Source organism: Phalacrocorax carbo, chromosome 2 (genome assembly GCF_963921805.1).
Source record: "Phalacrocorax carbo chromosome 2, bPhaCar2.1, whole genome shotgun sequence".
In the NCBI taxonomy this organism is placed as follows: Eukaryota; Metazoa; Chordata; class Aves; order Suliformes; family Phalacrocoracidae; genus Phalacrocorax; species Phalacrocorax carbo.
The window spans coordinates 136,349,968-136,365,996 of record NC_087514.1 but is presented as its reverse complement, the minus strand read 5'-3'; the positions used below and the strand labels follow the sequence as shown (position 1 = coordinate 136,365,996).

General features: G+C 34.9%; 1 protein-coding gene across 4 annotated transcripts in view; it reads right to left on the bottom strand.

Moving 5' to 3' along the window:
* DGKB (diacylglycerol kinase beta) overlaps nucleotides 1-16,029 on the bottom strand; it is a 363,957-nt gene that overhangs the window by 240,046 nt on the left and 107,882 nt on the right. For all 4 annotated transcript variants that reach the window (XM_064444510.1, XM_064444512.1, XM_064444509.1 and 1 more), the window contains 4 exons: nucleotides 9,389-9,506; nucleotides 6,519-6,607; nucleotides 6,322-6,438; nucleotides 2,081-2,179 (listed from right to left, as the gene is read on the bottom strand). In XM_064444510.1, the coding sequence (XP_064300580.1) occupies nucleotides 2,081-2,179; nucleotides 6,322-6,438; nucleotides 6,519-6,607; nucleotides 9,389-9,506 (423 nt within the window). The remainder of the gene's footprint in view (nucleotides 1-2,080; nucleotides 2,180-6,321; nucleotides 6,439-6,518; nucleotides 6,608-9,388; nucleotides 9,507-16,029) is intronic.

The following is a 16,029-nucleotide window of genomic DNA, read 5'->3' as shown; positions in this document are numbered from 1 at the left end:
ACCTGCTTTTCTTTACCTTCCACATATACGTATCATTGCAATAATATTATTGCTCAGCTGATCACTGAAGCTAAATATGTGCCCTAGGTGAAAGACCCTTCTGCTGTCAGGTATATCAGATTTGATATGTCTGAACACATCATTTCTATTAACAGACACACTTACTATTGTATCTTTAGACAATTTTGACATGGATATATTCACTGTTTTTGCTGTCATTATTGAGAGTGCTGGTTTGACATGCACTGAAGTATTATGTATCTCAAAAGGAATCCCTGTAACAGGAAATGGGAGAAACTAATTAAAAAATTACTAAGATAAATAATATGTACGCTGTAATCAATCGTTTCTAGGAGGAATTCCTATTAGCTAGGTCACTGATGTATTATCTGTAACGTAAATATATTCAGGATTTTAATGCATTTTTGGAAGAAAGTACTAGATGAACAAATACACTACAAAATTATGAAGTTCACATTAAATCACAGTAAAACACATTTTCTATTCTTAAAAATACACATTGTGCTGAAATACATGCTTTTTGTTACATTATTAGTATGTAGTAGTGAAACATGATTCTGATACGGGAAAACATATTTACTTCTGCTTATGCCTTCAAAATCTGCAGATAAAACAAACCTATTCAAGGGTGATTTGACTCTAGAGTGGTTTTATATATCCTCTAAACAACTTAACTAAACTCCAATTGTGGAATGAAAAATCTTAATTCCTCTATCCCGCTTCCTCTCCTGAAAAGAAAATGGAGTTATGCAAATATAATTGAAGATGAAATTTCATGCTGAGGCTTTATTCAGTTTATAAGAATGGCAAACAATAAATAACAATAAAACAAAAACAGTCCAATAACAAAATCATAATTTCTACATGTTAACTTTTAAAGTATGACCTAAAATCCTGAAAATTAAATGATGTAATGCAGAATGTAATCATCCAACAAACTAAAAATAGCATTTTACAATTATTATTCAGAACTTGTTCAGGTAATATCAAAACAGTATTACAGACAAACTACAAAACTACTCATGGCTTTTCAAAAATATTACAAATATTTCATAAATATTGAAGCCAGCTTTCCATTGCTTTACCTTCACTGATAGCAATGGAATAGTCCCAGTTTACTCAAGTAGATGGCCAAAGTCTAGCATCCATCCCTTAGCAGATTTATAAACAAATGGCCAAAAGGATTAATCAGAAAACAAGTACTTTACAATGGGCATGAATATTATTCTTAATGATCAGAAACAGGTTTAAGATTAGAATGTATATTTTCTTGGTTTTCCTCTCTGCAGTAAATCATTCTTTCTTATGTTCAAGCATTTCTTACTCTTATTATGAAATATATTTAAAGTAAGAGGACCACACGTCTGTTCTGTTATGAATATGATGATGCTACGACTTTCATCAGCATAAAACATCCAATTGAATATATGAATACATAAGTTAATTCCAAAGCTCTTTTTTCATGATAAACTGGTCAGCTCTTTTCTATAAAACCTACACATAGCATGCATTTTTATTTTCATTGAATTGAGTTATTGTTTTTGTGGACAGAGAAATTTACTGTCCACGACTGCAGAACAAAATATACCATAATGTTGATGCATAGCTTACTGCAAGACCAGTGTCATCATTCTAGGTAACCTCCGGCTTAGATCAGAGACCTCAGCATTGCAGATATACAATATGCATCCCAAGCAAAAACCGTCCATAAGAATAACTTCATTATTCTGGGAAGTTGGATCTATAAAAGATGTAAAATGTAGAAGTGTTCTGCCTATACAGTTTCTGGTAAGTACAGTCTGAGTAAGTGATAAAACCTGAGTCAGCTTCAGTTATAATATGCCCTACAGAAAGTTCATTCTCACATGAAGGAAAATGCAATATGCAGAGGATAAAGCACGCTTGTGGCTATAAACTCATCAGCCAGGATTACCCGTTGTGTTTAAGGTTCACACAGTTCTGTTAATTTAACAAATACCCTGGCAGTGAGTCCCACCATTGTTTTAGCCATTACCTATGACAGAGGATTACATCTGAAATAAACATACAGACAACTCACCAATACGACTGGGCAGATTGATGTGGGCGGTAAAATATGGTCCTTCAAAGGTCCACAGTCACATTCAGGTTTTAGATGTGAAGCACATTTGTTATGCAACTACAAGACGACAGAAAATGAAGATTCAGCTTAGACATTTTACTACTACAGTCTGAGAAATTGGGCATCCTAGAATGGGGTGAGTTTAATTAATTTAATTATTACTAGAGTACAACAAGGAAAATGAAACACACTGCAGTGGAAAGCCTCTTACAACTGACAAAAGCAAGGCATTTATACTGAAGCAAAGAACAGCAGATCAAAATATTTTCCAGTTTGTAAATTGCACATGTGGTCCAGTACACAAAATGAGAACACTGCATGGCAGTACAGTAACATCAGTACAGTGTTATTAGTGACCAAACCCTTCATTTAAGAAGACAGCTTCTTGCACTGAGACAGGAATTTCTGATTTACTACTAGCGGGCAATCTGGGGTAAATCAGGGCCGCCTTTGGCGTTATTGGTATAACTCTGCTTCCTACCTGAAGCTGATGAAGTCACTACCAATTCAATTCTGAGGCTGTAAAATCTATGAACATATATATGACATATAGGAGAATAATGTAGGAATATCTAAGAGCTTTAAGCTATGTTGGGGAAATTCTGGCCTGGACTGAATCAATGTTCAGGCTTCCACTGGCTGCTGAGGAAACTGAATTACTCTTCTTTTTCTACTTCATTCTTAGCATTCCTCCAGTTTTCCTGAAAGCAATGAGAAGAGTTCTACCCTGAAAACATGGAAAGGATATCTTCACATCTGCTGACTGAAAGACCATTGGCTCACTTCTGTATTGTTAAAAAGGTGGAAGGGAAAAATTTGTATATAACATTAACAAAAAATGCCAACAAATGATGACATATTTGCTGAAATATTTTGCATTAGCAGTCAAGAGTTCTTGTTGATATTGTAGGATTTTACTCAATTCAAATATCTTTAAATAGAATACCCAGTTGTGTGCCTGGATCATGCAAAGCATTCACATTTAATTGGTATACTTCACAATATTATTACAGATAGCCACAATAAAATACAACTTCATACTGTGAAATGTGGTGAAAATTTATTATTTTGGACTCAATGACCTTAAAGGTCTTTTCCAAACTATATGATTCTATGATTTTATCTCTGCACTGATTTGATAAACTGTACATTAAGTTCTTCAGGTAACATGCATTTCCCACAGAGATGAATATTTTCTTTTTCTGAGGAGATATGTATATTTGCATTAAAGGAAAATAATCAGGATAATAAATATCAGAAATTTTGAAGCAAAAAATCTTATTTAACAAGTGATTTCACTAGTATAATAGGCAGCATACAGCATTAGTTCAATGGGTTCAATAGCTGTTAATAAAACCTGTAGTTCAATGTCTGCAGCTGTATATCACATTTTTCCAATGACTGATTCATTTTCCCTTAGATGATTTAACTATGTCAGTATGAACTCTATTAAAATTACAATAAAATTGTACCAGTTGCTGATGTATATAAGCTTTACCAGTAATATGGTCTTCATAAAAGTTATCTGGTACAGTCAATGTTGACATAACATTTCTGAATTTTGAACTGAATAGCACCTAATATTAGCCTTGTCTATATTCATTTATACTGCAAAGTTACCTTTTCAGGCAGTTACTTAGCAACAGAAAATAAAAGTCTAACGAGTTTCGATTTACTCTGCGTATTAAAGCCTTATTGTGAGGGTATTTTGGTAGGCCTGTAATCTAAATCATTTGTCATGCTAATTCTCTGCCTCAGTGGTAAGGCTACTTGTACCATAATTAATGCACACCAGGCCATGTTACATCAAATAAAAGTATCTTCACACATTCAGTGGTAATTAGCAGCTTTGCTACTCTGTGGCATGCAAACTTATCTATGAAAAAAATAGCTTAATCTTCTTCTTATTCTCTGCTGATCTTTGACAATACAATTGGTGCATAGCAGACAACAGAAATGGTAGAATATATGTAACTTTATTGAAAATAACACTTTGACACAATGAAATAGAACAATATGCATCTCTTCTCAAAAATAACATTTGAGCAGGTTTTAAATACATTTCCCCAATATTCCCTTACCCCAGACCTAGCTCCTTTAGAATATTACCTCCCTCGCAACCAGAAGCCTGCCAAGAAGGAAAAACAATATTTGCTGGAGAGAAAACGAGGAAGAAAACATTTACAAGACTGTGGTAGAGAACTACGGACTATATGGAAGAGGGAATCATGGGCCTGGCTGAGAATTCAGTGTAACAAGTCTCCTTAGTGTAAAACTTCCCTAAATTTCAGGATTTGATTCAGTCATTTGACACCAGCAGTGACCCTATTAAGTTGTAAGAAGGAGAGATATTTAAAATGCATGAAAGGTGCTCAGAATTAGTTGAGTAATAACTAGCGTCCTCTTCTATTACAAAAATATGTCAGCACCAAGCCCTAAACGTGGTGTTGTACAAGTTGAAAAATGTATGAAGGATGTGATGATAATTATATAACTTCAGAATAACCATTCAAAAATGAATTATATTGCAACAGAATATATAGAATACACAGAATTGTAAGAAAAGTTAATAGGAGATGGAAAAACAAATAATTTGCCGTGTTTTTAAAACTTAAAAAATACTGAATTTTCACTTGTGTCTAATTTACAACCAAAGCCATAAAAATTAAATAAAAAGATTGATAAAGTTCTTTCGAAAGTACATTACTTTTACACAAAAATAAAAATCTTTAAATTACTGATGGAAATACAATTGCAAAATTGTAAACCTCAGTGCCAACATTTTCAATTTTGGCTGTCAAAAAACATAACCCCATTTTTAAATTGGAATTTTGATAGATATTTAAGCATTTAAATATGCAGACAAGCACCTAAGACATTTTCAAAATAATTCAGCCTCTTCCTTCACAATTATTTCAATGATAAATCATGCCTCGGTATTTCCTCAGTTCTTACAGAAGCCCTCTAAATCCTGATCTGTGTCTCCAAAAAGTAAAAGGCCTTTACAAATCTGGTCCAGATTCACATGAAATAATGGGAAAATAATTTTTCTGAGGATGTACAGAATTTGCAGCTTCCTTTGACTTTAAGAGGGAGCCTTACATAATAGGTATTTCTGAATGATATAGACTTCTTATACTGATGTAAACATTTCTATATCCAGAGTGGAAGACTCTTATTTATCTGTCTAACCACAGATAACCGTTGCCTAAATTTAATTATCTACATGTGAAAATTTTGGATTGGGTGTTTTACTCTCCACATAAATTATCCAAATTTTGACAGCAATCTGGACTGCATATTTGCTTTCTTCTAAAATATTGGTTTTTAAGTAATCATAACAGCTTATCACTGAAAGTATCCTGGATGTATTTGCTTTGATGATGTTTCATATTTTGTATTCTTGTGTTAAGAAAATATGTCATAAAACATCCAAACTTGTATGTTGAAAACAAACATTCACTAACGCCTCAGTCTCATACTATTATTTAAAACACTGAACAAACAACTGCTGTTCCATAACAATAACACTGATGATATCGGCAAAAAGGCAAAAACCCTAGAAGAAGGCTGAATCTCTCCCCATTTAGATTTAAATCCTGCCCTGGCTAGGAACAGAAGTACTGGCATTGCTCCTTCTAGCATGAAGATCTCACTTATAAGGGCAGTGTTCCTTGAATGTCATTAGTTCCAGTTATTGGTTCCTGCTGCATAAGGAGCGTACAAAAGTTGTATATATTAGACTTGGTGCACAGATTAGTATATTATCAAGATGTCTCTGCTATTATTCCCAGACACTCGAAATCACTGTATCCTACCAGATGTCCTCAATTTCATTTGCCTGTCAGTACATCATAAATTAGGATTTTGCCCTAGTGTCACAGTGACCTTGACTTTCCCCGGTACTGAAAACTCTTTTATAATCTTTCTGTAACGTAGATTGGGAATTCTGCCCTGTAGAATGATACATATTATTTCCATTTGTATATTGCCTTGAAGCAGAATATACCTTTAAGCATATTGGTTTGCAACAATTAAGGACTCCCATGAATAATCTGCATATACCATTTCTTAAACACACACTATCCATTCCTGATGACAAAACTGAACGACACTTCTTGAATTATGAGGCTAATAAAATGATATGCAGATTATTGTCTCTCTAAGGTATGTTAAAGGTTTTACTACAGTATACTTACTGTGATCTGACACCAAACACAGTGAAGTCCTGTCAAGCCTTGGTAACATTTTATAGTTTTATGACACTTATCACATTTTGTTGGACAATTTCCTTCTACCCAGAAATGGTGCATTACCTGCAAAAGAAAAGTGTGGATATACATAGAGTTACTAAATTAACAGATATGTGGCAAAGTTAATGTTACCCCAAACTTACATCAGTATTCTTTTTTGACTTCACATATGTTTTGATGCAAGATGCAGGAGCTCTGGAGACACAGCGTTCATGGACTGTGTACTTGCAAACTGAAAAAAGAAACAGTAATAGATGATGAGGCAATGGTGTTTCTGACTACATTTTTATGAAACAAACAACGTTACCAGCATGCCATCTCTATATAATCAATCCAATCAGTCAATGAAAACTTAAACTAGACTGCTTTTTCCATGGAATACAAAAGGCCAATTAGAACAGGAAATATTATGCAAGTGAGAAATCCAAGAATACGCTATCATTGCATAACAGGAAATGCTTAATTAAATCAGAGCTCGCTAAATTTTTTCACAATAATTCCCAAATGACAAAAATATTAAAGAGAAATTGATGACTGCCAAATGGTTTGGTGTCATTTGCTAGTAGAAAGAAATCTATATTTTACAAAGTATAGGCATGAGAAGAGCTGGCAAACACAAAAATAAAAGCCAATGAATTTATGTTTTTTCCTGCTATTGGTTTATAAATCTTAAATGGCTGATTAGCCCATCTTCAGATAGGAATTGTTTTCATACATTTCATCTAATCACCCCAACTTTAACTCTTACTTTCCCACATACCAACTCCTGCTCTTTTTTTTTTTTTCCTAACCCTTTCACAGCAGTTTTAGGTAACTACTATTGTTGAACAGGTCTGTAAAGATCACGCTAGCTGCATTGGAAAACATACAAATGTCAGGGTACAATGCAAAGCTCTCCTGACTTCAACTAGAACCGTGCCTAGATGAGGAAATAATGCTACAGCTTATACCTGCATTCAGTAGAGTCAACTATTAAAAACCGAGAATGAATTTCTCCCTGCATGGAGTAAGTCTCACGCTTTTGACCTCGAGAGCAATTAAGCACAAAGTACTTCTAAACACCTTGCTTGCACCTATTACACAAACCCAGTGGGAGGCGCAGCCATTAATCAGACAAACTGCAGGGAGTAACATTGTTGATTGGACCATGGAGGGATGGTGAGGCCCCCTGCAGTTTCCTTTTTTTTGGTTGTTTTTTTTTTTCCTCCCACACAATCTGAAATGCAAATAATGAAATCTATAGCAATGCTTTGAAAATATATTGGAGAAGAAGCCTTAGCAAGATAAGGAAATAGTGTAATAGTTTTGCAAGTAGGCTTATGTCCCTTGCTGCATCAAGTAACTAAAAGGAACATGTGGATGTTCTTCAGGTACTCTGGGACCATTGTTCTCGCCAAATAAATGCCAAGCACAATAATAAATAAATTTTAAAGTGGTATATTGCAGCAGAGAAAATTACAGCTCTTGAAAGGGTGCTCTTCTGGGGGGAGTTTGCTTTATATAACTCATCTACACATTTCAGATAACTACTGAAGCTGATCTACATCATTTGCTCAACAGAATTTTCTCTTTCAAACATATATGGGTCTTATATTTCCTTGCAAGGATTAAGTTTACATCAGTCTGACATAAAAGAATATTAAAGAATGTAACATTTCAAGATCTAACAGTCAATTCAGCATTTTATATATATTCTAGTTACTGTCATCAGCATTTATTAATCTGAAGTTATGCAATTTCTGTGTTTGAATTTTAATAAATATATCTCTCTTATTCCGTATTATTGTGAAAGAAATTATGCGATGTGAAAAAGCATACATGGAGGATTTACATTTGAATTATGTTTCAAAGAAATCTGTGGCCCACAGAGGAGAGTGGAATGGTTGATTCCAAAACCCTAATTCATTCAGACTAATCTCAGATCAATAGATCTGTACAGGCAGAAAGGTCCTGATGAGCAGCAATGGGCTATCTTTCATACCAAAAATTGAGAAAGTATGTTACACTAAGAAACTGATTAATTTATCAAAAAGAACAATGAAAGGTGACTTGATACCATCATGAGAAGAATACAGTGGGTACTAAAGATCTCATTAATCTAATGGAACAGGGCATAACACGAACCAATCATCGGAACCGTCTACCAGACATATTCAAATCAGAAAATAGGTCTTAAAAAAGATGATTAATCATTGGAACACACCACAAAAGAAAGATATGGCTCATCCATCTCTTGAAACATTCAAAGAGAGACGAGGTATCTTTCAGCAAGATTTGGTTCCTCAAGATACAGGTTATGAACTGGTCAAACATAGATTATTAGGAGATACATAGTTATAATTCAAGGAATTGAACTATAGTAACTGCATCTAATAGTTTAATGAAGGTCAAATTAGATGCATTGGTTTTTCTGTGTTCCTTTACATTAAAATCTATGATTAGTTAATATGCGAAAGCATGGCAAGTCCTAGATTTATGATTACAATCCAAGTAAACATAAAAAACTTTAGAAGCATTACAGAAACTTGATTTCTGGGAAACTGGGATTTTGACCTTCACAATTAACAAACAAGAATTCCATGTAAAATTTGAATAAACAAGTATGTGACTTAGATGCTAGTCAAGTTGACACCTGTTAAAGAATATGAATAATTATTAAGAAATATGAATACGGAATAAGAAAAATATAAGGTTGAAACTTAAGCATGAAAGCATGATACTTGTTAAAAGAAAAGGAGAGGGGAAAAAAAAGAGACAGACTCCAAAGGGAACTAACACTGTGGTAACTATTATAATACAGAAAACTCCCTCAAGCAGCAGCTTTGAAATCCCAACATCCTGAAAAGTTAAAAATGGAACTTCCAATACTCAAGCATAGAAGACAAAGGGGGAGACACCATTGTGCTGGAAAGTGTTTTGTACTGGGAAGCAACCAGTTCTTTGTTATGCAGCAAGTACAACGTTTCTAGGAATAGACAGGTATGCAAGCAGACACTGGAATGTTTATACTCACAAGAACAGCAGAGACCTTGCTTGCCTACTCCAATTAGCATGTTCAAACAAAGATTACAGTAGGCAGGCTTGTTAAAGTGTTTCAGTCTCCATACATGCTGCCCATCATCTTTCACATTCTGCACAGGACATAAAAGAAACAGATTTCACTTTATAAAATAAACAATGGAATATATAAGTGCCAATAAAAATTGGAGATTGACTCAAGAACGTAAAAGACAAGCTGTTACTTCATTTAATACTCTGTACCAGATTACAATATAATCGTTCTAAATACACAGGCAATGATATAATAAAAAATTCTTCAGAAGCTCATGGACATCCACGTGTTTCAAAAACGACTCAGAAAAAACACCAGGCTGCTGTCACTACTGCAACACAATTCTAGTAATAAATCTAGACTGATATTAAATTACAATTACTATTAAAACTAACTAAAATTTGTTCTAGACTAATTCTAAAAATAAAGGTGCTGCAGGTTAGAAGGTAAAACTCCTCAAAATGAACAACTGAAAGGATTTTTTAAAACTACAAAGATATTCTTAGTGACTCTTAGAATTAGGGACATGTATCAACACACATGAAGTTGGAAATCTAACCACACCACAGTAATACCTATTGCCAGCTTTAATTTATGTTAATCTACTGTCGATAGTCTATCAAAAAGCAAGTATTTACAGGTCAGATTTATATCCTGGACCTCTTCTCCAAAAATTGAATTCCTCACATTTAAGACTACATTTTTCAGTTAGCTGTAGTACTATACTCAATTCTTGCATGAATAGACTGACCAACTGATTGGCACTTACAACTTGGGCCCACTGTAACTTATGTGTACAAGTAAAATGTCATCAAATCATTTACATTTATGAAAGTAGGCTTTCAGTTGCACAATACTCCTCTTCCTTCTTAATAGAATCATTCTGAGACCTCACTGTTATTAGAAGGTTTTTAAAATTATGTGCACTTATGTACAGATGTTAAATTAATTCTGTGAATTCCAGGCTTCTTGGCAAGTGTGGCCATCAGACTTTTTCCTTTTTGTAATCATCAGAGCTTTTGATTTTTAAAAAATTAGATTAACCTAATGTAATATCACTTGATTTTTTTTATTGTATTTATTTTTTACCAAATATAATGTCCAATAGAACAAAGGCAGTTAATGTCTAGCAGCTGGAAATGGGCTGCAGTAGTTTGATTCTTCATTGTGCATTACTGAAACACTATAGTTGTCTTGGTCATTTCATTACCAAAAAGAAATTGTCACATAGCTAAAGGAAGCCGCATCACCCTCTGGTTCTCAGAAGCCACATCAACAGCTGGTTCTCATCCAGTTTCTGATTTCTCACATCAAACTACTACTACTTTTCAACATGTATATACAATATTCCTGACTAATCTTCAATAATATGATTGTTTTCACTGATAAGGACAGTCAATATAAGTCAGTGGACATAAATTTTAATAAAAATGCAGTTTTGTCATAAATTAACATATACTGCATGAGTTATGTCCTTAAAAATCAGCGTTGCTCTATTCTAGGAGTTAGCCATTAACAATAAGTCAAATACAATGAAGACTTTTTCATCCTTCTAGGGGAAAACAAACTAAATCCTGAAGGAAAAACAGTACTCCAAGAAATGAGGAATGTTTGGTTCAAAGCCAAGTCCTAGCCAGAACACAACTTTGAATAATTCCTACAAACTACCTAGAAACAAAAGGAAATTAAGTCAGCTGGAATGTTTTCTCTCTGTTGAGATATCAGGAGTACAGCCTAAGTGGAGTTCCCTCGATATTATCAGCAGGAGTTCAAATGCCATCTCTGACAGCTGGGCAATGTCAGGGTCCCCTTTCTGCAAAAAGAGAGAAGCAGATGCCTAATGCGGGATTCTCGGGCTGGCAAAGAGTGTGGAAGTTTTCCAATTTCCCCTGAAGAAGCAGAAATAGATTCTGCAGCTGTGGAGCACTAGAAGCCTATCAAGCTCCCTCATGACTGGCAGCTGAAGAGAACATATTTCATTAAATGGAGCGCTGTAACTTCTATTTTTCTTTCCATCTTACTACCACTTTCCACACATTTTTGAAGTATTGTTAAAATACAATATAGTATTTGAGTTTCAAGTCTTCTGAAAGCAAACAATTATTCACTAGACAATAAAGACCATGTAAATCCTTCTGAGAAAAAACAGTAAAAAATGTACACTTTCATTTTAACATTACTCGGGTCATCAACAGATACAGTCATAAACCACAAGCACTTAAAATGCAAGCTGACCATCTTTCCTTAGCAAAATATTTGCTATTTCTAAAAACTAACAAAAATTCATAATTATGCATAATCCTGCCCCTCTTCCACATTAGTTTTGTGTTACTTCTTCATTTTAATTTTATTTTTAAAGAATGGCCGTTACATGTGAATATGTCGCTTCTTATTTGAACAGAACATATGGACCAACTTAGCTGGCATTTTCCTTATCAGAAAAACAAACAAGTCTTGATGTGGGTGTTCTGCCAATTAAAACACTTAACTGTGTTACAGACTGCAACTGATGCAAATCCATTACATAAACACAATGCACTTTTGGAAAATAGCAAATTAAATTTTTGCTCTTGTGCACCGCCAAAAATAAGCAATAAAGTGCTGCATATGATTATGCATGCACATAACTTTTTAAAACACTGCCAAGAAAAAAAAAAGCCATAATGTGAAACAAAGCCCCCTCAATGCATGTCTTTAAGTATGAATAAAATCCACAATTCTGACACATCGGTGCATTTACTGACATTCACTTATTTTGCTTCCATATCCTGAGAAAGAGTTTAAAAACAAATAGTCATTAAGGAGATCTCAAAGCAGGGCAGGTACAGTAAAAATCTCTTCCTCACTTCATTATACATCACTGAAAATGAAGCCTTCGTGTGCCATACGCAGACTTTAGCACATAATGACAACAGTAACATTTATTTTGTTAACAAAGCTTCTCTTAGCTTATGGTACTGATGCTTCTACCATGGATTTGATTGCCAAAAGGACCTGGCCTTAAAAAGCAAGTCAACCATGAAAAAGCCAGCCTTAGAATTAGTAGAAGATTTCATGCAGTCACAGATTTAGCTACACATCCCTAATCTGGTTTAATATTAACTTACTTCAGCTTTTTAGATATTTGTAAATTAGTGCAGCCAGAAAGATCTTAAGGTTTCAAGCACAAAACTCATGATTCAGAGACTTAAAAAAGGTAATGAAATCACTGATAAATTTTCATCCTAAAAAGTACCCCCTCTTACAACAGTTACAGAGTATCAGAATGAAATACCAGCATATTCAGTCTTTCTTATGAGAAGAGTTAATAACAGGCAACCAAGGGAGAAGGATGTTAGCGACTCTGCTCAGTTATTCTTTCACTGCCTACTCTTATTTTGTTTTCATTTATTTTAAAAATATTTACATCACTTAAGACATTTTTATGATTCAACTTTGGGTATTGTTCAGTCAGTGGGAAGGTGAGAAGAGTGTCCATTAAACCGTGCAGCACCTCCTTTTAATATGAATGCAGTTAAGTTCTATATTCCTTTGGAGGATCTCAGCAAAGAATTCATGTCAGGTTTTGTTTTCTTCAATTTGGTGTGGGGAGAGGCGGTTCTAAGTCTGTTCTGGTTCACCTGGAGAAGGAGTAACCTCATTCAAGAGACATGCTATTCGGAAAGGCTCCTCACTTCTGAGATATTTTGTGTGTGTCTCTATGTGTATGCTGGAGAAAGGAAGGAAAAAAATAATCACTTCCCCAGCCTTCATCCACACACTCACCAGTGTACTGTCTTGATCATCCAGAAATGCTTAAGCATTAATATGTACATGAGAAAATGACAGCATAGAAAAGGGAGCACAGGAGGAGAAATTAATTTGATTAAACAAGCTTCATAGTTAGTTACGCTACAAAGTTTCCCTGTCCCTAAATTGGCAGTCACCTGTCATCTGCAGAGGCTGAAATGCTGCCAATATTACATTTTAAATAATGGTAAATTTGTATACCTGCATGAAATACCACTTATTTTACATTTTACAACAGAACAGGTTAGAGTTACTCCTGACTTCTCCTGGGCTTTTACCAACCTACAAGTAAAAGGAAAAGCAGGACTGTAGTAAGGAAAGGCATTTGCAAATTTCCTGCAAAGAAGTGGGAGCTAGCACAGTATAACAGCAAACAGCACGGTCAAGAGAAGATGTGCACTTTTTTAGGAGCGCCTGCTATGAAATCTCACAAAGTATTAACATTACCCCCTCTACTGGCAATGCCGTGAAATGATACTGATAAAATAGCTCCTGTTATCACTTAGGGTGAATCTGCTTCCCAGCTGGTAAGAAGTTAGCACAAAGAGGATAAGCTGCAGCTTCTTCCAGCAGGGGCTTGTTTTTGCCCTCTGTACGTATGGAAATAGCATATGGCTCATCAGCACGTCAGCCTTTCCTAAAACTCACCTGCAAGACTTCAGACAGGTCTTATAAAAATATCACTGGGGACAATAAAAGGCCAGATCACCCTCGTTCCTCACTGAATGGAAGAAATACAACTCCACAAAACTGCTTAGGTATTAAAAAGTCATTTCAGGCGTCAGCCTGAGAGGGACTTCTCATGGTGCAACAGATCCCACACCAGACTTGCAAGTCCCCAGTTTGGTTCCACTTTCGCATACTCAGAGCTCAAAAAGTAAGCCAACAATAATGTAATATACAAGGTAAGAAGCAGTATTTCGCAAGCGTAGATTCACATTCAAGTATTCCACACCATATTTAATCAAAAAGGTTAAAAAAGAGTTACCTTTTAAATTATTTGAGTGTAATAGCATAACAATTGCTGCTTGAGGATCCAAAATAAAATGGTAAGAGTATTTCGTTCTGATTTAATTGAAGCATAGTCACACTTCAACACAAGTGTGTTCGTCTCATTGAGATTTACCTTGATTTAAAAAGGTGGAACAGGTTGATAATTAAAATTGTTGACTTAAAAGAACAGCATAGTAGCCCGGTTCCAGATTATTGATGACTTTATGAAGCATTTACTGTTGTTCAATTTCTCTCTCACCTTAGAGCAGCTTTTCAGCAACTGTACAGTACCAGATACAGTGCAACTGTGGCATCTAGTGGCCAGTGAAGAAGAATAAAATACTTCACACTCCTAAAACAAGGGATTTTTTTAAACACTATCACTTGTGAACTTGCAGTTTATACCTACTTTGTGTACAAACACTGGCAGAGGTGGCAGTAATTATCCATTACAAGAGAAGCAAGACCAAAATATCTGGCATGGAATTACTTTAGAGGAGAAATCAAGTGCTTTTATCAGAACAGAGTAGAATAATGTCATACAAGTAAGGAAATCCTAGCAAAGAGCAGAGTACAACGTCCATGGCTGATAAAAACCCTTAGAAGCCAACAGCCATTAAGTGGCTTTTTGTGCCCAAATTACAATTGATATTTTAAGCAATGCTAGGAAAGTCAATGGGGTAACTCTCAAACTTCTCTGACAATGTTGATCTACTTAAATTAACACAGACTGAAATAAAAGGGTCAGAAACTTTGAAGGATTCTACTGTGGAGGAGTAGAATAAATAGCCTAGTGGTCACTAGTGTGCAATAGGCTACATCACAAACGTGTAATTATCAACCAGAAGGAGTAACACAGGGACGTCTCTGTCCAATCTGTGTTTGAATGGGAGACAAACTACTGTCTTAAGAAGCAAAAAAAAATCTGGAAAGTTGATGAGGACTGTGAAAATTGCAGAATGAAGTGTGACACTCGGCAAAAAAACTCTCTTACATTTATTATTAAAAATTGTACCACATAAATAACAATTTCCCCTATAGTTACCTACTTTTTTTTTTTTTTTCATTAAATTCTCACTTTTCATGAGAGAATTTCTTGGAACAACTTCTATGACACTGGCACAACTAAACCTCAGAGTCAGAATTAATGGTCTTAAAGACAAAGGTTTCAAGAGGTGCAGTACAGAACTCATTCAGCCACTGCTAAGTGGAAAAAGTGTAGTCATCCAAATACAAATGGATTATACACATATACAATTCCAAGGTCTCTTCCTGCAAAACAAATTTCCAAACAGTATGTGTATCACAGCACCCCTATAGAATAAGTAACAATTAAGTTCTTATTTAAATTCCTTATCTTGTACTGAAATGGTTTAGCATGACAATTGCCTTGAACAGCATCAAAATAAGAATATATTGTTTCCACCCTGGAACATTCCAGAGATAAAACTCTCTGTATTTCTAAGTTGTACCTTCACAGCAACTCTAAACTCAATTTTTAGGAGGAAATAGAAAGCAAAAAACCCAGTAAGATAAAATAAACTGGATATTTAGGTTGATTTCCTAGAGAAATGAGACTTATTTACGCTCTTTGTTCCTTTATCTCCATGACTCTGAACTGCTCCAGCAACTTTTAAATTAAATTAGTAATCTCAACTAAATTTGAGAGGGCACTAGAAGTTTCATTAAAGTCTAGAAAAAGGGGGGGGGGGATGGGACAGACAGAGAACAGAGAGAAGCCTACTCTTCCCTGAGAGAGAGAGAGAGAGATATCGGAAGGAAATTCAGGCAGATTTCCTTGTTGCTTCTTCTAACTTGGC